This window comes from Arachis hypogaea, chromosome 3, assembly GCF_003086295.3.
Source record: "Arachis hypogaea cultivar Tifrunner chromosome 3, arahy.Tifrunner.gnm2.J5K5, whole genome shotgun sequence".
Classification (NCBI taxonomy): Eukaryota; Viridiplantae; Streptophyta; class Magnoliopsida; order Fabales; family Fabaceae; genus Arachis; species Arachis hypogaea.
Window position 1 is genome coordinate 11494314 of NC_092038.1, and position 26516 is coordinate 11520829.

At 33.2% G+C, this 26516-nt stretch overlaps 2 protein-coding genes across 2 annotated transcripts; both read right to left on the bottom strand.

The window, feature by feature from the left end:
• Positions 1-3612: 3612 nt before the first annotated feature.
• LOC112789491 (adenylate kinase, chloroplastic) lies at positions 3613-6529 on the bottom strand. Its single transcript, XM_025831419.3, has 8 exons — positions 6103-6529; positions 5906-6025; positions 5680-5808; positions 5437-5571; positions 4873-5019; positions 4665-4739; positions 4015-4165; positions 3613-3899 (listed from the first exon to the last, which is right to left on the bottom strand). The coding sequence occupies exons 1-7, from the start codon at positions 6349-6351 to the stop codon at positions 4061-4063; spliced, it is 960 nt and encodes a 319-aa protein (XP_025687204.1). The 5' UTR covers positions 6352-6529; the 3' UTR covers positions 3613-3899; positions 4015-4060.
• A 1669-nt stretch (positions 6530-8198) lies between these two features.
• Positions 8199-26135, bottom strand: LOC112789492 (TATA-binding protein-associated factor BTAF1). Its single transcript, XM_025831420.3, has 29 exons — positions 25786-26135; positions 24187-24271; positions 24002-24096; positions 22613-22827; positions 22105-22159; positions 20463-20544; positions 19411-19745; positions 18745-18853; positions 17983-18622; positions 17670-17802; positions 17400-17468; positions 16807-17018; positions 16101-16335; positions 15752-15925; positions 14695-15120; positions 14168-14602; positions 13934-14053; positions 13366-13845; positions 12537-13075; positions 11434-11926; positions 11272-11340; positions 10604-10708; positions 10292-10519; positions 9944-10207; positions 9800-9849; positions 9510-9619; positions 9321-9403; positions 8843-9055; positions 8199-8703 (listed from the first exon to the last, which is right to left on the bottom strand). The coding sequence occupies exons 2-29, from the start codon at positions 24233-24235 to the stop codon at positions 8533-8535; spliced, it is 6189 nt and encodes a 2062-aa protein (XP_025687205.1). The 5' UTR covers positions 24236-24271; positions 25786-26135; the 3' UTR covers positions 8199-8532.
• Between the last annotated feature and the right edge of the window lie 381 nt (positions 26136-26516).

Below are 26516 nucleotides of genomic sequence, written 5' to 3' on the forward strand. Positions count from 1 at the left end.
GAGGCTTCATTAATTTGGGGGTCTCAACTCTCAAATGTACGAATAACTAACATGGTTGAACTTTCCGCCACGGTTGCCATGCCAGTCAACAAAGCACCATTCCTAGTTTCTTACAAACTCGTGGGTTGTAATTAAGCAAGGAGTAACTATATACAAAAGATTTGTTAGCAAGATATACAATCATTTAAGGCACATATGCTGATTAAACTAATTTCAATGTGAAACGGTGAAACCCAGAGCTGAGACGCAATTTTGTCCCCCTCCATTAAGTCAAAGATTTGCCAATAATGCAATCCATATGCATCTCCTCTCCATTTTGAAAATCTTGTTATTAATTCGTTTAAGCAGGTGAAAAGTACCTACAATTCTAAATTTTAGAAAATTTTCAACCAAAACTCTAACCACTTCCCATTCCCAGCAAAACTAGTTGGATTAATGGCAGAGCAAGGTAATAGCTAATTGCATAGTTTGTTTACATGTTCTAAGGTTTCAGTTAAAAAGTACTGTCGTAAAAAAGAGAGAAAAAATAACAGCAGGGAAATCTACGCAAATTACATTTTCTTAAGATTTTATTTGTTGAATGTACTAACCGATAGATGGTGGCCAGGATTAACCAACAAAGAATTATCTTTAGATAACAAAAGCAGATATATTCTAATAATCTCCTTCTCGTCACTCTCGAGATTAAAAAAGAATTAATTGAAAGTTGAATGCTCTTTTTTTAACTATTATTATTGCCCTGATAATAAATTGAAATGTATCCACTATCCAACATTCCAACTCTACTTTCTAGTTTCTACACCCATAGTGTCAGAGGAATATAAGACCAAACAAATATGTAGTTGATCACCGAGTAAAAATTACGTCAAACAAAATAGCAATCAGTCGCGTGGAAACAATATCGAATAAGGAGCTATTCCTGAACAATTTATACTAAATTATTTATACTCGTTTTAGTTGATTTTTAGAAAAAGGTCATGGTGTTGAACATCTTGGTGTTGAACATCTTTCAATGAATAGAGCAAATTGTCTTTTTTAAATAAAAAACAATTGTGTATAATGAATATTCTCTTCACAAATTTAGTTATAATATTACTCTTCCCCCAATTCCAGTTTGCACAAAAAATATTCCTTTTTATTTCTTTCTTGGAGCTTTCTAGGATGGTGAAAGTATATTTGGATGCTTAAAGGACCAAGGTAAATAATAGAATTGGAGATAATGTTGGGGTTCTCTAAAAAATACAGGTTTTTGAGCTTTTTATAATTTTATCTTATGAACCCAAACTTTTGGTGATGTGCACAACATTACAGTCTTACACGCACATTTTTGTGTGCTCAAATCAATGATGATTTTTATTTGTATGTGTTATTGAGTCTCAACAATTTTTATCACTTTTTTAAAGAAAGTCTTATTATAGTCTAATATTTTTTCAATAATTCAATTAAAAAATATGAGTATGCAAATTAATTACAGAGATATTTTATTCTTTTTAAAAGTTAAATTACAATCTTTAATATAACTAAATTTAAAATAAATTCTAATAAAATTATTTTAGTCTTTTAACGGTTAATTTTTTTCATTTCTAATATAATCAAACAATTTTAATTAATTCTATAAGAATAATTTAATTTTGTTCATATTAAAAGATATTTTAGTACTCTAAATATAAACTACAAAAGTATTTTAGTTTTTTTTAATTATATTTAAATTTTTAAATTCTAATACAATCAAATAGTATAGATTAATAATCTTACGATAATATTTTAATATTTTTTTCAAATTAACCTTCAAAGATTGTTTTATTCTCTTAAACATTAATCATATGAGTATTTTAGTTTTTTTAAAAATTTAAATTTATAATTCTTAGTATATATTAAACAAATTTCATTATAAAAGCGTATTTTAGCCATTTAATAAGATTAATCCTAAAAAAGTTAATTTAATCTTTTTAAAAGTTTAGTATAAGATTATTTGAGTATTTTTTATATATATAAAATTTATAATTTCTAATACAATTATACAATATAAATTCGTTAATTTAGTCTTTTTAAAATTAATGTTAAAAAGTTTTTTAGTCTTTTAAAATAAATTCTACGAAAATTTTAGTTTTTATAATGAAATTCAAATACTAATTTTCAAATACAATTAAACATCCTTAGACCTGAAGGGTTAGTATTTTTCAAAATTAATACTAAATTTATTTTTGTTTAAGTTTTAAAGATGATATCTTAGTCATTTAAATTAAACTAAAAAAGTATTTTAGTCTTGTAAAAATTAAAATCGAATTTTTCATTTCTAACCAAATAGTGTAAGACCCGATTATCAAGTGTAAGACCTACGTAAAAATTAAAATTGAATTTTTCATTTTTAACAACATTTGTGTAATTTTCAACCCCAAATAAACCCAATTATCTAGAATAACAAATATAATAATGCTAATATCTTTTTACTTATTAGTTTTAAAAAAATATATGAATAATATAAGTTGATATTTTTTTGGTAGGAAAACAATAATAAAAATTATTAACCAAGTTAATTGCATAATAAAAAAATACGGATAATTTTTTAAGGCTAAAAAATTTTGATATGGAAGTAACACGTGTGATACACTTTAACATGGTAATTTTTTGTGTTTTATAAAAATATGGGAGTACACAAATCGGACCCTCCGATTTGTGTTTAAAAAGTTGAAAACAATTCAAAGTACACAAATCGGATCCTCCGATTTGTGTTAAAAAAATTGAAAAAACTCAGAGTACACAACTCGGACCATGCGAGTTCTTTGGTAATGAAATTTGGCTTCACAAATCGTATGGTCCGATTTGTAGCGGATGGAATTTGAAATCTGAAAAGTGGAATTCGGACCCTCCGTTTTCTTTAATCTGCGTAATTCTTTTTTTGACACAACTCGCAGGGTCCGAGTTCTGCTTCATCTGATCCCATAACAAGGTAAAGCACCCCTCTTCCCCATACAGAAGTCCAACACTTCCTTCACTTCCATATTCAAATTAAATTTCCATTTTTTAACTAATAAAGAATAAAGTTACTATCTTTTCATGCTACAGTTTTTAAAAAAATAATAATAAATAAACTTTTAGTAAATTACACATCAAATATTATTATTTACATACTAAAAAAATATATATCATCAATTATTTTAAAATAAATTAATTTATATTCATATTAAATAATATTTATTTACGATTATAATTTAAATTCTTGTGCAAAGCACGGAAAATAAAACTAGTTTTATATTAAGAATATATATTTGGCTAATATATTTTTTATTAATTTTAAAAGGAGTAAAATTAAATTATGATCGATATATAGGTAACCTATTTAATAAATTAATTTTACTAAATATATGTTAATCTCAAAAAACCCACATTTTTCTTTCACTAAATTTATTACGCCTTAAAATTATTAGTATAATTGGGCCATTTTTTAATTTATTCATTATAATTTTCCTAACTTAGAAGCCATTCATGCAATATAAAAAAATAGTGTAAGAAATCATCACAACCACAAAAATAGCATATTCTCTTTAGATCTTAAAGAGCCACTTTATACTTTCCCCATGATAGACAAATCCTTCTTTTTATTCAAGAACATCGAACAAATGATTTCTTTTTATTTCTTTTGGTCGAACAAATACATTCAATCATCAATTAATCTATAGAAAATGATAAAGGACACAACATACCAACCAAACAACAACCGGAAACAAACATAATCTACCAAATCCTCCATTTACATGCTCCTCATTGGCTCATTGCATTCAAAATTTAAAAAAAAAAAAAATCTTCAACCACTATCTTAGAAAGTAAACTTCCAAAGCATACCGTGCAATTTATGATCACAAGTCTTCATGTATGGTTGTAGCCAATCACAATGCTTTCTACAAAGGATGCAAAGCCATGAGACAATTTTAACCAATCAGTCTTTACGGGCAGCCTACTTTGCATGAAGTCTTTTATTAAGTCATTATATAAATAAATCATAAAATCCGTTACCAAGAGCAGGACGTCAGGATAGATCAAAATGTCAAAAGATGCTAATCTAAGCGGCCACAGATCCTGATGCAGCCTTCCTTTGTTCCAAAAGACTCGTAAGTGCACTGTCAATTTGAGCAAATACTTCCTCCTTGGAGACATTTCCGTTAATCTAAAAGCAACAAAATCATATGAGCATATTAGCTAGTGTTCATCCGAGTAATGATTGAGAGTCCTAATTTATCTTACTAATACTAAAATAAGTAAGATTCAAATATATATGTTATTTTTTGAAAACATAAAAAAGATAAAAATTAAACTTTCTTCATTTAGAAATTAAGAGGATAATTAAGATGACTAGGACTCTTAATCAGTTTTCATCTAGATATTCCAATATCACTATATCAGAATGCACAAGAATATTCGAATGCATCATTATGTTAATGTTACTAATTATTTCATATATGCAGAAGTCAATATAGTTTTGTCTTCAGTCTCCTGAGAAGATATGCTATTCGGAGTTGCCTTTTTTTAGGAGAGATAGTAGCTCTGGCAGGAACTTCCGATTATAAGTTGTTTTGAACAGGATAAGTTAGTCCATAAGAAGATGACTGCCATTGAAGTATGGATACTCAATCTTATACTGTAGAGAGAGAGAGAGAGAGAGAGACCTTAACGGTGATATCTTTATACATTGAAAGCACTGCCTCCACATTTTGATGGTGCGTGTTCAATCGCAACTTTACCTAAATCAATGAAGGAAAAGAACTTTTAGTTGCACTTAGTTACACACAGAAGAGAGAGGAGGAGGAAAAGGGGGGGGGGGGGGGGGACAGTGGGATATTTACAGAATCAACATGATAGTTTAAATATTCATGCCTTTTCTTCAGTATCATCAAAACGCTGGGTAAGCCGTGCTGCAATTTCTTCTGTCTCTGGAGGAGAATACTTCAAGTGATATATCTTTCCAGTAACAGGATCTAATCTCCGCCCTACTACTCTCTCGACAAGAATATCTTCAGAAACCTGCAAATTCAATCATAAATTATCATATACAACTGATGGCTCCTAGTATTTATATCAGTACAAGGGATCTCCACAAGACAACACTGCAGTTATTCACACAATTGATGGAAGTGATGATTAATATGGTTGGTCCAGAACTTCAAATTAAAAGATTACTTGTGAGCTTGCAACCTTGGACAAATTTTTGTGAATGAATATGATATATTATGCTGAATATAAATATTTGACCTTAATAAGTTGTCCCCCCCCCCCCCCCCCTTTTCTTTTTTCCAAACCCCTTTTTTAACATCACAAAAAAAAAAAAACTGCTTTATGTAGAACTAGTAAGGGCATTTATGATTATGAGGGAATCAGGGTCATAATTATAGAACACTAGAAGCCAAAGAAACAAAAAGAAAGCAAGAAATGAAAGAATACCTCGAGAAGAATGAAGATATCAGGTTGGAAGCCGAATCCTTTGAGGGCAGTAGCCTGAGACAAGCTCCGCGGATATCCATCGAGAAGCCAACCATTGTCCTTAGCATCAGGCTTCAAGAGACGATCCTTCACCATCTACACACACACCCCACATCAACCACATACATACATACATACATACATACATACATACATACATACAACATGAATAACGAGAGAAGAGAAATAAGAAGGTAGCATTACCATGACAACAATATGATCGGGAACAAGTTGACCTTTCTCCATATACTGTTTAGCAAGCTTTCCATTATCACTGCCAGTGGCGATCTCAGCCCTAAGCAAATCACCAGCAGCAACGTGCACTAAACCGTACTACACAAATCACATACGAGTAATGAGTAAGTGAAGCGTTGAAGGAAGAAAGGGATTAATAATAATCATAATAAAGAGGGAAGGGGAACGAACCAACCTTGTGTTTGATAAGCTCGCATTGAGTGCCTTTTCCGGAAGCAGGAGCACCCGAAATCATAACCTGAAGAGGCTCGTAATCACGCTCAGGCTGTGCATCGATTCCAAGCGCGGCCACAATCTGAAAATCAAAGTCAACTACAGGATCACCTGATGAAAAGGAAGATAGAAATTGAAATAGTTAGAATAGAATGATACCATGGAACTTGAATTGGAATTGGGGGAAATGGAAGGGGAAGAGGAAGAGGCAAAGACGGCGGCGCCACAACGAAGAGTGAGGGCACAAGAAGAAGGATGACGACGAAGAGTTGAATTAGAAGAAGGCCAGCAGCTGGGAAGTGAAGAAGAAGAAGAAGAAGAGGAAAGAGAAAGTGATTTGGAATTAGTGAAGCTGATGGTGATGGATGGAGTGGCCATGGACGCCACTGCCACCATGTTGACGCTCATGGCTTCAATTCCAATTCCAATTTCTATTTCTATTTCTATGATTCACTGCCGCGCATTCCTATCCATATTATCCCGTTTTAATTCCTCTCCCCTCCCCTTACATCTCAAAACCCACTGTATGCGCATACCCATAAATAGATAATAAAAAATGCGACGTGGAGACCAAGAATTTGCTTTCAAATTAGCCCCTTTATATCTCTATATAAATATTAAATATATGTATAATTTAATTTATTTTTAATATAAAATATATCTTTTATATTTTATTATATTCTATTCTAATAATTAATTTTAGTGGGTAATTTTAATAATTTTTTTACCAAAATTAATATATAATATATTGTCGGAAAAGATGAATTTCAACAAAACCTTCGTCGGAAAAAACAAAGTTTAAGTCTTAGACACCAAAAAATAAAGTTTAAGTCTTGAATTCATTATAGCAATTAAATGAATCAAGTAGTCAACTCGCTAATCCAAAAATATGCCTATTATTAATCCTTCTATTTATAATTTTTACATAGTAATTCATTTCACCTGCTATATAATTATCAGATAGAAAAATATGTATTCGAATATGAATAATTCCTTCTTTTTTTTTTTTAATCTCAATACACATGTAAACTATCAGGATCCAATCGTACAGTACTCGATGAAACACTGTATACAACAAAATTAATTATACTTTTCTAGTTTTCTATATGGATAACCATTTTTAAAGTGAGACGGCTTCAACTTTTACAGTAAATCACCAAAATAAACATCGGTAAAAATATTTTCGAAAGATTAAATTGATAAAAATATTTTTTAAATATTTAAAAACATAACAAATTTAATAAAATATTATATATATATATATTCTGAAAATGACTTTAGAAATAGAAGTTTAATACAATTTTTCAATCACACTGAAATAAATGAAACCTGTCTTTAAAATTTTGATATTTTAATACAAATTCTTTTTTGCTATTTTTTTTGAATGGCCAAAAAATATCTTAAGAAATAAAAAGTTTTAAGGATTATATTTTATTATAATTTTTTGCATATACCTTTTTAAATAATTGTCCAAATACTTCTACAAAATTAAAATCAAATACAAAAACTATTTATCAATACAAAAATCATTTGTTATTTAGAAAATGAAAAGTGTTTTATTGTCATGTTTTTAAATTCTTTTTAATGTGTTTTTTTTTTATCATTTTAGACTTTTAGAAATATTTCTATCTGCATTTAAATCTTTTGGAACACTTTTGGTAGTTTGCTCTAACGTTAATTAAAAATTAAATACTTTAAATTTATTAATAAAAATAACAGTACTAACAATTAACAAATATACACTTATTAAACTGTTAAATACGGAAAAAAAATATTAAAAACCTAAAACTTTGAAATTTTCAATACTTGAGAAGAAAAAATTAAGATTTATACTTTAAGTAACTTAACAATGTCGGATTTGGATTCTCTAAATTTTGAATTTCACTTTAAAGAGTAAAATTTAATCTCTCATTATTTATTTTATAGGTAGGACCAAGAGAAAATATAAGAGAAAAACCATTTAAGGGTGAGAGATCAAACTTTACTCTCTAAAGTGAAATTCAAAATTTAGAGAATCCAAATCCAACAATGTCAGCATGCAGAATCGGAATATACGCCAACTAATTTTTGGTAGTTACATTACATAGCACGAGAATGCGAATTAAATATTAAAACAATAACTTTGAATAGCCGTCATTGTTGATTAGCGGCGAATTATGACTAACAGCTGAGTTTTAAGACTGATTTATACTAATTTGTGGTTTGGTATTGGTAGGCTGGTAGCTTTAAAACAATCCGGCAAAAATGCAAGGTAATTCGTGTTAACAAAGGCTAAAACTATAATTATCATTAGGACTGATTGTATATATACAAAATTCCAAAAATTAATGGGACTCCATCCCCTCCCAGAAGCCGTCACTATTCCATTTCTCTACACATCACTGAACCACCAAAGGGTACATGCCTGCCATTGGGGGTGTTCACAAAGCAACTCCCGAAAAGGGAAAAAAAATAATAATAAAGAGGAGGGGGACGAGGAGGAGGAAAAAGAAAGAGAAAAAGGGAGAGGGGGCACGGAGGAGTAAAAAATGAGATGTTACAATGCCAAAATTTGTAGTCGTTGGATATATGTACACTCCTCTGACTTAATTAACCATTTAGTTTTGCTAAGAATTGATTTAGATTGTACTCTTCTGTGTATTGTGATTGGTCCCATAGCTCTTCCAATCCCCCAAGTATGGCTTTCAGCCCCTTTCCGGTACCTACTAGTTTAGCGTCTCCTTCAGGGTTGTTTTCCAAACTCTTCCCGGCAGAAGAACCCTATCAGTAACATTGTTAAATGATGATATTAACGATTATCATACACAAACCAATGAAAAGAACTATAAATCACGCTAATTGACAGTTGGAATAACAAAAGCATATACTTGCAGGTATAAACGAGGGGTAATCATAATACCTTCTTGGAGGTATCTGCTGAAGCAAACAAATCAAGCAACTGATCCGTATTCATAGTCTTCATGCTAGCATTCTCCGCATTAATCACAGCATTAGCCACAGACACTTTAAACCTTTGCAGACTCATAACCTTCTCTTCCAAAGTACCACGCATTATTAGACGGTGGACATTAACAACTTTTTTCTGACCTAACCTGTGCGCTCTATCCATGGCCTGCAGGGTTATTAATATAGGATATCCGTTGTCATCGCACAAAAAAAATCTTCCCTTAATACAGGATATATGTTCACTCATCAATACAAGCATGCTGAAAATAACTACTACTTACAACTAGAGTTTATAATGAAAACCTTATAAAAAGATCAATGAGGAAAAGCTTAATCCCATGTCTAATTTTGGATTTTCAGCTCCCAAATATTAATGTGATACTGAACTAGAAAGGAAAACCCAAAGAAAGCACAAGTTGGATAATAATTACCTGATGATCTCGCATTGGATTCCAGTCATGCTCCACAAAAACAAGGGTATCTGCAGATGTCAGGTTCAAACCAAGCCCACCCACTGCAGATAGAGAAGTCAATAAATTTTTTTTTTAGGAAAAAAAAAAAAAACCATCCTGAGAGGAAATGGTAGATCAAAAAGTACATGGAGGTGTAAACTTTTTTACCGTGTGTTGTAAGCAGTAAGACATCAATGGTAGGATCTGAATTGAATGCTTTGACAATGTCAAAACGCTTTTCTGGCTCAACTGATCCATCTAGCCGCAAGTATGTAACACTTAGAACATAAAAAGGAAAAACAGAGAATGGAAGTCACCATCAGTTATAATAAAAAATCAAAATTGATTTCGGGATGCAAAAAACAGGTGAAATTTCTTCATTAAAAGCTTTAAACAACCATGAGAACCAAAACAGCCAATTCATTGAAAGTAACAGGATGACTAGATCAGAAACTTACTTTTTCATGTGTGTCTGAAACAAATCTCTTTCTATTATATCCAGAAAAGCCTGCAAACAAGCCATTGTGGAAGGGAAATCAGCATACTATGTAATATACTAAAATTCAGCAAGAAATTAGGCCTCAAGAAAGCTAGGTAATAACCTTGTGTTGAGCAAATATCAATACCCTGTGCTGCCCAACGTTAACAGAACCCTCAGAACCAGAAGCATCAACTCCAATTCCACACTCTTCAAGAATCTCCTGAAGAGCAACTAATTTTGGCGAATGATGGAGGTTGTGAAGTTCTGAAATGATGTCAGAAACACCCGGTAACACTCCGGAGAGGATGGTCGAAAGTGAATCTAAAACCTTATCATTGATGACAAGCAATGGATGACTACACAGCTTCAGCAAGTATTGAAGTGCCTGAAGCAAGAAATGAATTGTTGGTCAACAAAAATGAAAACTGTTGAAGCAATAACTGTCATATAATTAAAGAAATCAAATTACCTGGAAAACATGTGAAGATGCTTTAGTTGAACTGCTGCTTCCTTCTGCTCCAGCTGACTCATTCGTTGTCACAATAGATGACATTTCTTGTTTTACGTGAGAACCAGAAAACTGTTCATAGAGTTTAAATTGTACAGGGCTCAAATCACAGTATCTGTCTTGAATTATTTTCTCCGGAAGATCAGATAAGACCTCATCCTTTGTTCTACGAAGGAGAAAAGGCATAGCCTAGAGGATAAAAGAACATCTATTAGAAGTCAAAAAAGACCAAAATATTCGCAGAGCAATAATGCAACAGAAGGTATCAATCACCTGCTTATGCAATCTCTCCATAGCAAGTGCTCCTGCTTCGGCATCTTTGGCTGAGCATTTTGGATCTCTAGCAGCTAAAAGCGGTTTTCCATATGTTGCTTGGAACTGTTAATGTTACATTAAATGTATGCCAGTTGTGACAACAATTAATAAAAACGCAGAAATGGTTTGGCAATCAAAGATAAAGCATTACCACTATGAAAAGGTCTAGCTAGATATCTACATGATGTCTGAAAGAGACTCTTTAAAATCTCAAACTAACCCTAGAGGCAACATAATATCGTGAGGGGAATACAGATATTGTCAAATCAAAAGAACATAATCCACTCAAATATTTTACTTAATTTGAACAGATGCAAGAGTACAAAACTTTTGAAGGTATTGAAAATTGGGTGCTAGTGTATGAACTGATAAATGAGAAGGTGGTGAAGAAAAAGGATAAAAGTATAAAACTAATATCAAGAAACAAATCAATTTAAGAGAATAAAATATTAGGTATAAAGCCAAAGAATTGTTTTATACCTCTGCTACACACCCACATGCTTTGGCCTTTAAACATGGATAAGCATAGGCCCATTTTTTCCATGTGCTAAAATTTAATTTAACTATGAAGAATGAGGAAGAAAGCATCAAACTCCTAATCCTTGGTAAAGGAATCACAATTTTACCTGTCTCTCTGTTCCAAGAAATCCAGGCATTAGAAAATCAAAAAGGGACCACAAGTCCATGATGTTATTCTGCAAAAAACAAAATAAAAAAGAGGTAGTGTGTTTATTTAATTAGTAATGATATGTTTACCTTTAATGAGAACAGAAAATCACCACACCAACCTGTATTGGAGTTCCACTCAATATCAAGCGGTGTTGGGCTTTTAACTGCTTTACAGCAAGTGTAACTTTGGACTTAGCATTCTTGATTATATGCCCTTCATCTAAAATGCAGTAATTCCACAGAAGCTGTCCCAAATAATCGATGTCTTTACGGACAACATCATATGATGTTATAATGACGTTATGCTTGCAAAAATGATCTCGAAGAATCATTCGGTCCTGAGCAGAACCAACGTACTGAAGACAAGATATAACTGAAACATCAATATATTTCTCTATCTCAAAGGCCCAGTGTCCAACTAGGGTTGATGGGCAAATAATCAAAGATGGTAGAAGATCTCCATTCCCAGACTGAGTTCGATGCTCAGCAATATCAGAGGCCACAATAGCCGATGACTGAAGCGTCTTACCAAGCCCCATGTCATCACATAAAATTCCATGAAGCTTGAAACGTTTCAAAAAAGCTAACCAATTTATGCCTTCTTGTTGGTACCTGGAAGCATAATAATATTAGTAATAACAATAACAAAAATGAACAATTATGAGCACATCTTAATGTTTTTTTTTATCATAAATTTACAAAATAGAAATTGGGGTTTAAATGAAGATCAAGTGAGAAGAATGTCGTTTAACGGATGAAGTGAAACTGTATACAACATAAGATCTCAATCTCATGTTTGTCTTGAAATGTTCAACATGAAGAATCCCTTGAAAAAAAAAGGGAGAGGGAGAAGGGGAAAGGAAGAGATAAGCAGCTATGAGAAGATCTAAAACATAATTATGCAATGTTTTCAAGTTGGGCAAAGCTGTCAATGCATATTTTAATAACTAACTCCCCAAAAAGCTTAAATTCTTGGGTAAAGGCTTATATATGATCTCTATGTCTAGCATGCACCTCCATGCAAGCCTTTTGGGCTCTAAACATAGACTGAAGTGAAGAAATTCAACTTCAGGGTACATATATCACTTGGACTCGGTCATAAAAAGTTTTCTTATAGTGCAGAAACTAACCCTACCAAAACCTGATGAGATTTTATATTTCACAAACTGTTTCAGAATGGAATGATGAAAATATTAAGCCTCCAAAATGAAGTCCAATTTACCTTCTCAATGTGACTTTCAATTCAGTGCATAACTTGTAATCTTCAATGTGGGAGTTGTCAAGCAGTTGCTCCAAAAATTGCAAATCATCAGCATTTCTAGATATACCTTCCCCCAATCCAACTGGTTGAGGAAGGCCTCGTGCCAAAGGAAGTAAAGGCACAAGAGCAGCAAAACTATGGGTCACACTCTGCCTGACAGACTGATCACAGTCACTCATGCACCTTAGAAGTGGAACTACCAACAATGGAGCGTAAGGGACCAACTCTACCCCCAGGCCCTGAACAAGAAAATTAATCAACATGCCTGCTCCTTGACGAGCATGAACTGATGATGCATCTTCCAACATTGGGATAGCATTTTCAACCACAGCACTCATAACTTTCACAGTCATTGACCGGGCCATGGAAGTGATGCAGCGTGAAGCAGCTAATCTAACTGCAACATGAGAATGTTGAATGCATTTAAAAATGCACGGGAGAAGTGTCAATAATTTTGGCTTTAACTCCTCATTTAACAAGGGCGCAATAGATCGTACCACCTACAAGAAATACATGCTGCATATTAAGCAGAATATCATATGCAAAACAGTAAAAACTGACCCAAACAAATATGGCTAAATTTTCAAGAATTTATTCAATTTATCAGTTGTTGTCTTTGTTTCCAGTGTTCTGTCCTAAACAAATTAATATCACTCTTTCCAAAAAGAGGCATCTCTCTTGATAAGCTCATCCCATCTTATAAAACAGTAATTCAGCTTCATACAAATAGTGATGTAGCAAAAATATCATGTAATGAGCAAGTTCACAAGTAGAAAATGATGAGACTAACCTGAATATTGTTAATCAATATCTGGGGATCACTAATAGACTCAACAGCCATAGTAGCTTGTTTTTCATTAGTGACTGCTGGAGATTCAGAGGAGCTAGGTTTAAGCACCTCAGTAAGGCAATCCCACAGCTTAGGAAGCTTATCAAATAACAAAGCACCAAACTTCTCGCACAAAAGCCTCAACGCTAATTCCGACCCACGTCTACTTATGAACCCTTCCACTTTTGATCGATCTTCACCAGCCAAAACATGGACCTTTGATTTATGTTTGCTCACAGGAGTTCCAAACGACAGAAGACCTTGGTCATCAATACTCTCCATGGAGCAAATGAGTTTAGCTTGAGGGGTCTCGGAAGGATCCAAGCATGTCATACTGCATATATTTTTAATTAACTTATCATTTGGGCATGGCCTACGAGCAACACAATGATATATTAGCTCAGCAAGTGCTTCAGCTGACTTCATTTGCAGTATTTCCTCCTGGGGAGATAACACATACATATTATGATCAAATTAAACATGGAACGAGTATATACAGGAAAGAAACAGTCAAAACTTAAACAAGCACCTGCTCTCGTCTGATTGAAGCCATCAAAGGCAAAATGATTGGGGTAAGCCGAGAAGAATATTCAGACATCCAAACAACAGCAGCTGCAACTGCAGATGAGACTGTAACATGCAAATTACTCTGCAAAAACAACACATAAAGCAGAACTAATTAAGTCAAAAATATATTGGCCACAAAAAATTGAAATGTTAATATAAACAGTTAAACAGAATAAAGAAAGCATGAGAAGCAAACCTGCACACATTTCAAATAGCCAGAAGTTGTCAAGAGCCTCTGTTTTGTGGATTCTATATCATCTAAAGTATTCTTTATCAAGGACTCATTCAGAGAACTATCATTACACACTGCTGGAACTTTTGATGCAAAACTAATGGCACCATCCACACTCAAGCTATCCAACTCAATTTTGGTAGTTGACAATAACTCATCAAACATACCAGAAGACTTGATAGCATTTAGCAATTGACCAGCCTCATTACGCATCTTTGAATAAGTTCTTGAAAGTTCAGCATATGGAAGAAGTGAATCTTTTGTAGGCAATGCAGGATCAGAGCATCCTAACAAGTCCAGCAACCAATCTTTGAGGGCTCCAGGAATGCCATCAAGATTTTTGGATGAATTTGTCCTCTTAATCTCCTTGAACCAAGAAATGAGTACCATAGATGCAACCTAAATACAAATAGAAAATATCAATGGTGGAAAAAAGAGAATGAAGGATAGCTTGGGTGTAAGTTCATTGTACACAAACCAGAAACTCATACCTGACGTTGAACACCAGACAAAGAGGTTAGAGACCTCCAGAGTGGATCAACAACATACTTCAAAGAATCCTCTGGCAGCTTAGAGGCAAAAATTCCCAATGCAGTTGCTGTAACCACCCGTGTATGAGTAACAGATGTGTCCACATCAGCACCAACAACTATCTTCACTGAATCCATAGCAGCATCACCATTTCTTTCTTGTGGAACAGATCCTTTTGTAGAATCAAGACCAAAATCCCCACCATAATCATATTCAGACTTCACAGCTCTCATTTTAGCAGCAGCTCTAAATTGACTTTTCCTTGGAAATGCAGCAGGCCAAAACATCTTTGAGGCATCTAATGCTGAACCAAATGGTGTAGAAGCAAGTTCTATCCAAGAAGCCATGTAAGATCTCGCAGCAGTATCCAAGTCCTCCACAGAACACTGAAAACAAGCCAGCCAATTTGATAGATGAGAAAGTATAAAAGGCAAACAAGGATAGATGCAGGGGAAATACCCAAATGACCACTTTAGGAGACAGGAAGACTCCTTAGAAAAAAGGGAATCATCATGACTATTTGAAACACCATTAGAAAATTTAAAATGTAGAGGTATCACAGAAAGCAGAAGTTGGAACCAAAACCATATATCAAACTCCAACTCAAATCAGTGTGTCAATCCAACCATAGTATTCTAATAACAATCACAGTAGCACATTTCCAAATCAAGGAATGTCCAGTCTAATACTGACAGCATCTTGATAACTATCACAATTGAAATTAGCACTAATCTCATGCATATATGTTTTTAGTCTTTAGTTTCTTATACTTATTTCTCTCAATATATGAAGTCCTCGTAATATGCCCGTCCTTACTTACACGACCAGCGAGTATGAGAAATAATGAGACCACCTTTCTAGGCCTCTGTACAATGCCAAATTCAGCCATAAAAGACTCTGTTTCTTTTTAAGCCACAATCTTGATGGGAGCATGACAAGCAATAGGGTTGACGTAAACAGTTGGGAACATTTAGTCAAAGCCATTTCTAAGCTATAACCTTTTATCATATGAAATACCTTAACAAGGAGACTCCACACTCTCTCTGAACATTGCAAAATATCCTCATTTGTTTCCAATAGCAGATTCTGAAATACAATTCTAAGGGTATCTCCAAATATGATAGAGGGCCAAAACGAAGCATTAGACAACTCGGACATTCTTCTCTTATATCCAGCTTCAAGTAGCCTCTCCTGCAAGTAGAAAATTTACGATAAACCACTAACACTAAAACTGCCTTTTGTGAAGGAAAAGAATATAAAATAAATTTAAAAAAAAAAAACAAAAGCCTGTACAATAAAATATGTTACGTGGAGTATTGTATGAGATTCAAACTTTGTGCAAACATCAAAGGGAAAAGAAAAATACCAGAGTCCGCATTGCTGAATACCGGACAGAGCTGATACTATGCCTCATAAAAGGCCACAAACGTGGTGCCAACGTTGAAAGCACATAAGGATTTTCTTCTTCATCATCATCATCATCACCACCACCCCCGACTCCATTTTGAATAGATATTCCGTTGTCTCCCAATCTAAGAACTTCATACATCATTGGGACCATCTCTTCTTGAGAATAAATTTCTGACAGCAAATTCATAACACTGAAAACAGATATTTTAACAATAAATAAATTAATCATTAACATCAATATATATAGTAATGCAAAAATAAGCTGTATTGGTGTAGTTTAAGCTCTGATGTCTACAAGCTGTGAACTATAAAGCCCAATCCTTTGGCTTGGTGAGAAGTTGTTTGAAATTATAAACCCTTTAATTCCCTGAATATTCTCCAAACTAATCAGCAATATTAACTAAAAAGTCATCATTCATACAATAATAAATAAATAAAATTACAGCAATTAATCAGCAACATGAAAATAAATGAGATCAGATATAATCAAAGGCTCATCCACATGTAGGATCTGTAATTAACAAAGCATAGAACCCCCTCAGCAGAATAAAATATATGGCTTGGTTACATCTACATAGAAACAAGAATATGACAATTTAATTTAATCAAAAAACAAGCAAATATAAGTATATAACAACGAAAATTTTCGGCCATTCAAATACCTGCTAGTGGATGGACTTAAATCATCCAAATCAAGCAATATATCCCACAGCAGCATCACAATTGTGCGCAATGTTGGACCCTGCAATGCAACGATTGCAGCTGAAGCTGGTATTAAGGCATCAGCAGCAACAGCTCGGACATCATCATCCGGGTCCTCCAACCCAGATTTACATGCAGGAAGAACAAGTCCAAGCAAGTCAGGTAGCAACTCCTGGTGGCAGTAAAAGACACAATAGTCAGAACAGCACAAAGCATTGCTTGGAATGGTTGGGTGTTCATATTCCATGAGAAGACTACATTTTCAAATATGAAACCAAAAATTCTCTATCTCCAGTCTTAGATTTGCAATGCCTGCTACTGTCATCAACCTTTGACACTCCTAGAGTAACACCAAAATAGGCAACAAGTACCTAATGGCTTATGTAGTCAATGTCTTGATTCGTATGACAGCGAATATCTTGCTCAGAAAAAATGGTCAATGGCAAACATATCATGTCTAACATAGTAACCATTTCTTGTGCCAAAACTATCATATCATACCTAGAGTGTTAAACCAAGTAAAAGGAACAGTGAAGGCAAAAAAGATATGCACCTGCCGCACAGCAACCAAATATTTGATACCTAGAAGACTTCCATGACGAATCTCCCATTCTGGTCTACACTGAACAAAAGGCAACAGCAAAGCATAAAGATTAAAAACCAATGTATCAGAGAATTCTTAAGTGATAAGTCAAATTATTATACTATAAAAGGAAGTTGCAGCATAGCGAGGAACAGGACAAAGAAAGCAGTTGAATTAATACAAAAGCAATGTAAATTAATATCAATGATATAAAAAAATGAACTCTTAAATGATGTTTACCTGCATTTTCAACAATATATTCAATGTTTCATTTACCAGTGCCGGATGCATGTACTTAAATGCCGCACCTAATGCCTGTGCACAGGTTTCACGCACTGGAGCAACAACCTGATCGGATACATAATCTCCAAAGCTGAATAAAATAACCAAAAAATTATCAAAGCAAAAACAGACAAAGCAGAAATCCAGTTATACATCAACAGCAGTAGCCAAAGAAGAAACAGACAGAAGCACAAAATTTCACCAACAGTTCAGAAAATCAAATTTCAGCAACATTTAAAAAAGTTATTAAATAAAGAGTAAAATATCATACCGGTCTAGTGACAACACACACAAAAAGCGTATCACACAATCTTGAAGAAATCCAGAGTTTCGCAACCATGAACTTCTGGCAACTTTAACCATGCTCATCAGCTCAGAATTCTGGGGAACATTTCTCAGCACATTAAGATTTCTGGAGGGAATCTCTTCAGAATAACCCTTCTGCTCTGCTACAATAGTAGGTTCCTTGCATGCATCTTGCAGTCCATCAGAGAAAGATACCACATCCATCTCAACAGAATTACAATTAAATTGCCCATTTACACAATCCAAAGGTAAATTGTACCCAGAGGTTTCAGAACTAATGCTGATTTTAGTATCACCTTCATTGCTGCAAGTAATTAGACTATCCATCGAGGTTGATGATGTTACATTTTCAAGTTTTGGTCTCTTCAAGTTTGAGTCAAACTCATCTGCAGAAACTTGCATATTCAAATCAATCTCCCTCTCTCTCTTCAATATATTTGACATACTACTGTCTTCTTTTTTTTCAATAGTTATACTTTTGTCTTCTAATTCGACCATAAAGTTCCCACCCAAGCGTAAGTCATGTTTCAATACCCCAGCAGAAGCACCTTGATGTGTTAAAATTTCTCTCAGTGCCATCACACTACCATGTCGGATCTCCCAAACTAGCAACATTTAAAAAAAAATATTCGAAGAACATTAATAAAATATTGAAAGCCCTAAAGCATTTCATATTGCATATTCTCAAAATTGTACTAAAACTAGACAAAAGAAGTAAATTGTTTACCTGGATCAAACATATCAATAATAAGTTGCTCAACAAAAGTGTGGAAAGGCCATTGTCCATCCCCATCATGGTCAAGGCCATCATCATCATGATTAACATCCATGAATACCTATGTAAAACGTCAACGGGATAGTCAGAATTATGCCTTGCAATTGCATAAAGAAACTGAACAACTTGCATTAACACAACTGGCACTTGCCAGCCCGTCAAGCCACATTTTTATTGACCACTCTTAACATAACACAATAGATTCAAAAATAGTTCCTGTAGTTCAGAGGTTAAAAAATGCGTAAGGAACTTAAAGGGACCAGGGTCAACTCCACCTAATAACCATTTTGGAATTATTTTTATAAAATTGAGAGAAAGACCAAAGTAGTTACTATATGTACCCCATTCCACACTAAGATAGGTATAGATTCAAGGGTAAAGATAACATTACCGAAAACCAGAACAGAATAAAATTTATTACTTGAAAGAATGTACCAACTGGAAAGATAATAATATGAACATAACAACATAAAAAAAAATGGTTAATTAATTAACATACAAACTGCTGCCATCAATGATTAAATAGACTGGAGGAGTTCTGTGGAATAATTGTCTCAAGCATAACCCAGGGGGGGGATCAAAATCACCTAGGAATAAACAAGTAAAATATAAGAATACCTTATTGTAATTAACTGACTCAGGATACGTGGCTTTCGAAGCCGAATTCTGAGCACCTGATGGATCGGTAACACCATCTTCGACCCAGCTTTTTGTCTGGTCCTTTGAGTTTATTTTTGCTTTGCGCTTTAGAAGATTCAGTTCTCTTGCACTTGGCCACTTTGATTTGACACTAGGAACCATGTTTGCAACCATTTTCTGGATGTTATGCACAGAAGAAGAAGTAAAAACTCCATGATCTATTCCATTGGGATGTGAATCTGACTTGTGTGTCATAAGATCTTCATCTCTTATTACATCACTCATATCCATAAATTGTTCACAAACATCCAAACCTACATCATAAATGGGTATATCGAATCAGATGCACATAAACCAAAAGTGAATAAATAAACATCATTAAGCAAAGAACCACATCATGATAACCAAGCTAAACACATCAAATGTACAGTGATAATATATATGTTTATGCACCCTACAAAGTATGACGTGAAGGGCAATGTACATTATTAAGAGTGTACCAACAACAGGTAAATCAATCCCTTGTTTAACACGGAACACACCAAAAAAATCAGACAGCTACAGCAGCTTCTTTTTATTAAAAAAAGGACCAAGGTTACAGTACCATTTGAGTTTCTAGCAAAGCAGCCATACTTTCTTGCCACCATAGCACCTTTTGGGTGTTGAAAAAGTGTACATTTGCCACCAAGAACAAGTACATAGAGTATATTTATTTCAGCTTCAATAAAGTGATGATATGGAAGCTTTTTATTTTCATCTAGTTTACAAAAGAAGCAATAGAAGCCCTTTTAATTCTTTTTAGTGGGGAAGACATGTTCACCTTTCTAGTTTTGAAATTTTGTCTATTAACCTCATTACTCATTAGGGAGGAGACAAAAACGTTCTTGCCTTAAGGAGGAAAAAACTCAAAACAAATGAGCCAAAATAAATGTTTAGGAATCACCAAACTAGTTAAAGTCATTATTTTACTACTCACTTATTGTGGACAAGATTTTATATTAATGAAATATTGGCAATAAGAGATTGCAAACCTAAACGGCGTCGAAGATTTTGCTTTTGGCGTACCAGTCGCTCCTTTGGGTTCTTTATATTATCACTTACAATATCATATTCCTGAAATGGAACAAGAAATAAAATATGTATGCAATATATGTGCATGCAAAGAAAACAGGAGTAAAGCCAAAGTAGTTTGCATACAGAGTACACTTACAATGTGTACCTTTTATGGGATACCAGCACAGAAATTCCAAATTACCAGGACCAAGACACAAGAAAAACCCCTGTAAAAATTTTGCTCTACAAATAGAAGGCCCTTGCATAGCCTTAGTTTAAGTTGGTTGGTAATTAAATGATTTTCTAATACACTTTCCCAATCCTCAAGAATAGCCAATTCTATAGTATTACTGTCAAATATATGCACTTATAATCACTACACAAATTATGTCAGAAAATAAGCCATCCACTGCTTTTTGGTATTGTTAGCATATGTTGTCATCTGTTGCTCGACTACTTTCTGAAGAAGCAATTGCAAGTTTAGCTCAACAGTTATGTTGGAAAAAAACAGATTTAGGCTGAGTTTGGTAAAGCTTTTTGAAAAAGTGCTTGTGCTTTTTAAAAGTACAAATTCCTCATTTTGCGTTTGGTAAATTAAAAAGTCCAAGTGCTTGTGCTTGCGGCTTTTAAAAGTTATGGGTATTTTTGAAAGCACCTAAGAGTGAGCTTTTCAAAGTTGGCTTGTGCTTATCAAAATTAAAAAAAAATCTAATATAATAAATATTTAAAATTACCATTATTAATTTTTAACACCAAATTTTATTTATTTTTTCACACATATTTCCTGTCATTATATTACCATTGAAATACTCATATATTTCTAATTTCTCAACCTAACCTTCACAAATTCTAATACAATCCTCATATATTTTTTATTTTTCAACCTAATCTTCACAATTTCAACACAAATACATCTATTTATATTATTTTTTGTGCGTTGTTTTTTTATTTTTTAGTAGATGTTTGTTTTTCTCTATTCTTTAAAACGTGAAGAAAGAGACCTGATTTATGGAAACCAATCATAAAATTTTCGTACACCAACTTCATGAACATTAGTCAAAACTATAATAATAACATATATATACATATGTAAATATAGATATATAATTTTACTTGAGATATGTGTCCCATTTTTTGTGATTTGTAAAAGTGAGTCAATATATATAGATGGGTAATGGACGTATCAATACTAACATTGGATTACATACAATTTTATTATTGACTATTGATAACTCTATTTATATTAATATAGAGTAAATCAAATAAATATTTAAATTATTAGTCTCTAAAATTTGAAAAGAAAAAAAATTATTCTTCGTTATAAATATGTTTATTATAATTTTTTTAATTTTTAAAAGCCGTTTTACCAAACACAATTGTAGTGTTTGTGCTTATTAAAAGCTATTTTTAACGTGGTTTTACTAAATGCAAGTGCTACAGCTTTTAAAAAGCTGTCTTTTAAAAGACAGCTTTCATAAGCTACTCTCGAAAAAGTAAAAGATTTACCAAACCAAGCCTTAGCATTGCAAAAACTTGTGTTAATTTCCCAGCCAGAAAATCTGCTTCTTTTGAACAAGCATAATTCTTAAGTGGTCAAGGGAAAAAAACCATCATTTTTACCTGTCCTCCAGATGCTAATAAAGCTCCAAATTCAAGCACCTTGCTCATGTCAAAACTGTCAACAGCAAAAACAACCAAATAAATATCTTTACAAATATATTAATGCAAAATAGGGAGGAATCTATTCTTAAACAAACAATAGCCATTTTCAGGTCACATTAAAGTGTAGATGTTTTCACTTCTGCCAGTTTTTCATGGTTAAAGATAACAATTAGGTGAAAACAAGGGGTTATCGTTTTGTGGCAGTGTTCAGTTTATGCAATTCTTTGGTTAGCTGCTGTTTTTGCAAGTTACAAAGGTGTCTCTTTGCCCTTGTAGAACCAGAAAGATTTTGTTTGGCTTCCCTTTGGAAATCTGCAAACAGCATATTCAATAGTGCAATTGATCAGCCCAGCTCCAACGCAGATTACTTTCTTGTTCTTGGCTGATCTATTTTTATGCGTCAGAGTGGATCTCATATACCTCACCCAAAATAAAATGTCAAATAATCTTTGATAGGACAACCTACCTTCTAAATGAGCTTCCTGTAATTCTTGATTGCAAATATGTCCATGCACAAAGATCCTCAACACTACATGATATCCCATTCTCAGATATTTTTGATACAACAGATGTAGTAAGTTCATTCAAACTTGTGTGTTTAACATTCTCAGCAATAGACCCAATTGCATGAGCAGCAGCGACTCTTGTCTCCCAATTTTTGCTGCGCAGATATTGAGAAACCTAGAGATCACCAAAATAACAGTTGTTAAAACAGACTCGACAAATAATAGGCAGTCACTATCAAAGTGCAATGGAATAAATAAAACACAACCACCAGCACTTGTGTGGCTTCACCTAACAACTTAAGCAAATGGGAGATATACTTCATAAAATAATATCACAATCTTTATGGCTGCGTTTATTTACATGCACAAGACACTGAGACAAGGACACATAAACACAAAATCATGTTTCACAAATAAGACATAGACAGAGGTATTATGTCCAGAGACACTGAATTAGTATATTTTATGTTGGAAGGACACAGAGATACTAACGAGAGCAAAACTTATTTTTCATTTTTTCTTTCATTATTTTTATTTCATTTTTATTCACTATCAAAGTGCAATGGAATAAATAAAACACAACCACCAGCACTTGTGTAGCTTCACCTAACAACTTAAGCAACTGGGAGATATACTTCATAAAATAATATCACAATCTTTATGGCTTGGTTTATTTACATACACAAGACACTGAGACAAGGACACAGAAACACAAAATCATGTTTCACAAATAAGACATAGCAAAGGTATTATGTCCAGAGACACTGAATTAGTATATTTTATGTTGGAAGGACATAGAGATACTAACGAGAGAGCAAAACTTATTTTTCATTTTTTCTTTCATTATTTTTATTAAATTTTCATAATTATATTTTTTATATTATATTTTTTCTCCTAAATTTTTTTACATGTAAAAAAAAAAAAAGTAAATTGAACTTTCATAATTTGCTCTAGTTTATCACCAAATAAAATACAATAACACTAATTTTTATGACTCTGTCCTTTGCCTTGTCCTGTTCTCAGAACCAAACACAGTCTATGAGTTATGACATAGGTCTAGAGTTGATTGTTGCTTCATTCTTCTAATTAACATTGAATTTCAGTACTAGGCTGAAAAAATGGCTTTCATCTCAATATAACAGAACTATAAAACAATCCCTAAGACAGAATTTATTTACAAACAAAAAGGAAAGAGATAGAAACAATCTGAGTTCATAACCAGTTTTCTTTAGCAGTCTTCATACCATGGTACTTGGCATGATTGACATAAAATGAAAACAATGCAGAAATCATATTAAAACTGAGCAATATTGCAACAAACGTAGAAATATAAATTCAAAAATTAATACCTTCTTAAGAAGACTGTTCAAGTCTTGAGGGTGTGATTTTGCAATTTCCCCTATCTGACGAGCAGCAGTCAACCTTGTCGCTTGGGTTGACCCAGCTTTAACATTTGGTTAAAGAAAATTTCAAGAAAAAATTGATACTAAACAAATTCAGTAAATGAAAGTCATAAGGAAAATATGGAGGATACTATCCAACAGAGTAAGCAACCGCTGAAGCCTAGATGACTGTTGGGCCATAACAAATCATTCCAGAGGCTTTGTTGCTCCCTTTGCCTGCATAACAATCTCTAGTCAATCAGAAAATACATTATCCAACAAACACATTCAAAGTTGTGTTTTATGTATGTAAATCTTATAAAGGACCCCAAAGTTACTTGGGAAACATCAAACCAGATACCGTCCAATACCTCATCAAAATGCTAAAGAAAATATGTGCTATCGGAATGCTAACACATTTTATTCTCTATTCTCCTAATCGATTAAGACTGCAAATTGATCATGATACTCCATGAAAAATGAAATATTAATTTGCATAAGTCTAACACTCGATCTTCTAAACCTAATATGTGTATTACCAGCAATACTCTTGGCCATTTGGCATTGTAAGGTTGTTACTTCTTAAGGGAAGAATATATATGTGAATTTGCAGGATTTTTGGATCCTATCACATGTGCCAAGCCCTTAATATAAAATACAAGGCCACTTAGGACAATCTCTATTAAAGCATAGTCCTTGAATCCTTCTTACAGTTTTTGCCTAAACTACATGTAAGGAAAGCTCAGTGCACAAGCATTCTGAGACTTTGAAGGCTGCACGCAAAGGGTGCAATGCAAGCAGCTTAGCTTGATAAATACATCAGTAACTGATTCCATGGCTTGAACCCACTACCTTGAGATCACACGAAAACAACTCAACAGTTGTTCCAGACTTTCCTTTTGGCCTATGCTACACATAACACAAATTTTGCCAAAGCATACAATTGATGCATTTTTTGGGGTGTATTTGAAGGAAGAAAATGCCAATATATCCAAGGATGTATACCATACCATTAGGTTGCAACATGATAGAATCACAATTACTGTTCCTCTTTGGACATTCCTCATGTTGCTTTTAGGAGAACTTTCATGAATAATATACAAAGTGAAAGTCTAGATTCCATTATTATATCTTGCATCTTCTTCGGCTTCCTATTTTTGTTTAAATTTACATCCCATAAGCATATCCTATCATCCCCAGATGTACCATGATTCATATTTTGGTAATTAAACACGATGCCTTTCTTCTTTAGTAAAACTAAAATAACAACAACAATAGCATCATAACACCGGAGCAAACGCCCAACACAATTCTGTTCCTTTCATTGATTGTTTGCTCTTCAGAGAGAGACTGGGAGAAATAACTTAATATGTTTCTGTCGTATTTATTAAACGTGAAAGGAAGCGAGTCAATTATGGAGTGATCTCCACTGAATGGTTATTACATTCCACAGTAGAAGCACCAGCAGTTCAGTGCGAGTTAAATTGGAATTGTGAACAGTCGCATATCTACGGAAACTTACAGGCACAAAACATTTCAAAGAGGAAAAATGAAATTTTTACGTGAAACGCGAAATTCAAATCATCGAATGCATCAATAGCGTGAAGAATAACGAAGGAAGAATTTGCCACTCGCGAGGAAAATGCAGAGGGAAATCAGAGTAGATCATGCAGAGCAGGCAATAAGAGATTCAATAAATTGAATTATACGGCAAATATTAAATATAGCGATAGAAAAATGAGAAAAGGAACCTGTGGCTGCGAACGGAGCTGATCACCGGAAAATTGAGGCGGCAGAGAGGAGAAAACCGCCGGCGAGAAAGAAGCGGCAGAATAAGAGAGTCGAAAGAATGAGGTGAGTCTCTCCGTCGATTGCTAGGGATTACTCGAGAGAGAACGAGAGCGAGTGTGGGTATGTCCATTTAGATTTTCCTTTTATTTATTTATTTCTTTCTTTCTTGTTATCGGAAATTTGGATATTAAAAAATAAAAATTAATAAATAAATTATCAACAACAAAAATTAATAAATAAATAAATATAAGATGGAAGGTCAAATTTTTCGACATTCTTATGGCCATAAAAGTAGCATCATAAGCAGAAGCACCAATAAGAATTAAGCAACAGGTCCATAAAGAAACAATAAATTCATATCACCGTTGTTTTTAATTTACATCCAAGTATTTCTGTAAATCATTACTATCACAACTCACAAGTCACAACTACGTTTATAAGCGCTATAATGACCTATTAATCTATGTTTCTATCTATAAATTAAAATGTTATATATATATATATATATATATATATATATATATATAATCAATTATATATGTATATCTATATGTGTTATGTCATATATTTTTAATGTATATTTTTATTTTAAAATATATTTTATATAAATAATTCATTTTTTGTATACATAATATAGTTTAAATATTTATAACAATAACAAATACAAAATGTGAAATTAATCAAAATAATA

Excerpts from the sequence above, each read along its gene's own strand:
- LOC112789491 (XM_025831419.3), bottom strand. The coding sequence starts at position 6,351 with ATGAGCGTCAACATGGTGGCAGTGGCGTCCATGGCCACTCCATCCATC. Across the intron at positions 6,026-6,102 it reads ATTCCAATTCAAGTTCCATG|ATTGTGGCCGCGCTTGGAAT; the intron begins GTATCATTCTAT and ends TTTGATTTTCAG. Across the intron at positions 5,020-5,436 it reads ATATCTTCATTCTTCTCGAG|GTTTCTGAAGATATTCTTGT; the intron begins GTATTCTTTCAT and ends TTGAATTTGCAG.
- LOC112789492 (XM_025831420.3), bottom strand. The coding sequence starts at position 24,235 with ATGGCCCAACAGTCATCTAGGCTTCAGCGGTTGCTTACTCTGTTGGAT. Across the intron at positions 10,208-10,291 it reads CATCTTCACATGTTTTCCAG|GCACTTCAATACTTGCTGAA; the intron begins GTAATTTGATTT and ends TTCTTGCTTCAG. Across the intron at positions 9,620-9,799 it reads TTTCAGACACACATGAAAAA|TGTTACATACTTGCGGCTAG; the intron begins GTAAGTTTCTGA and ends TTATGTTCTAAG.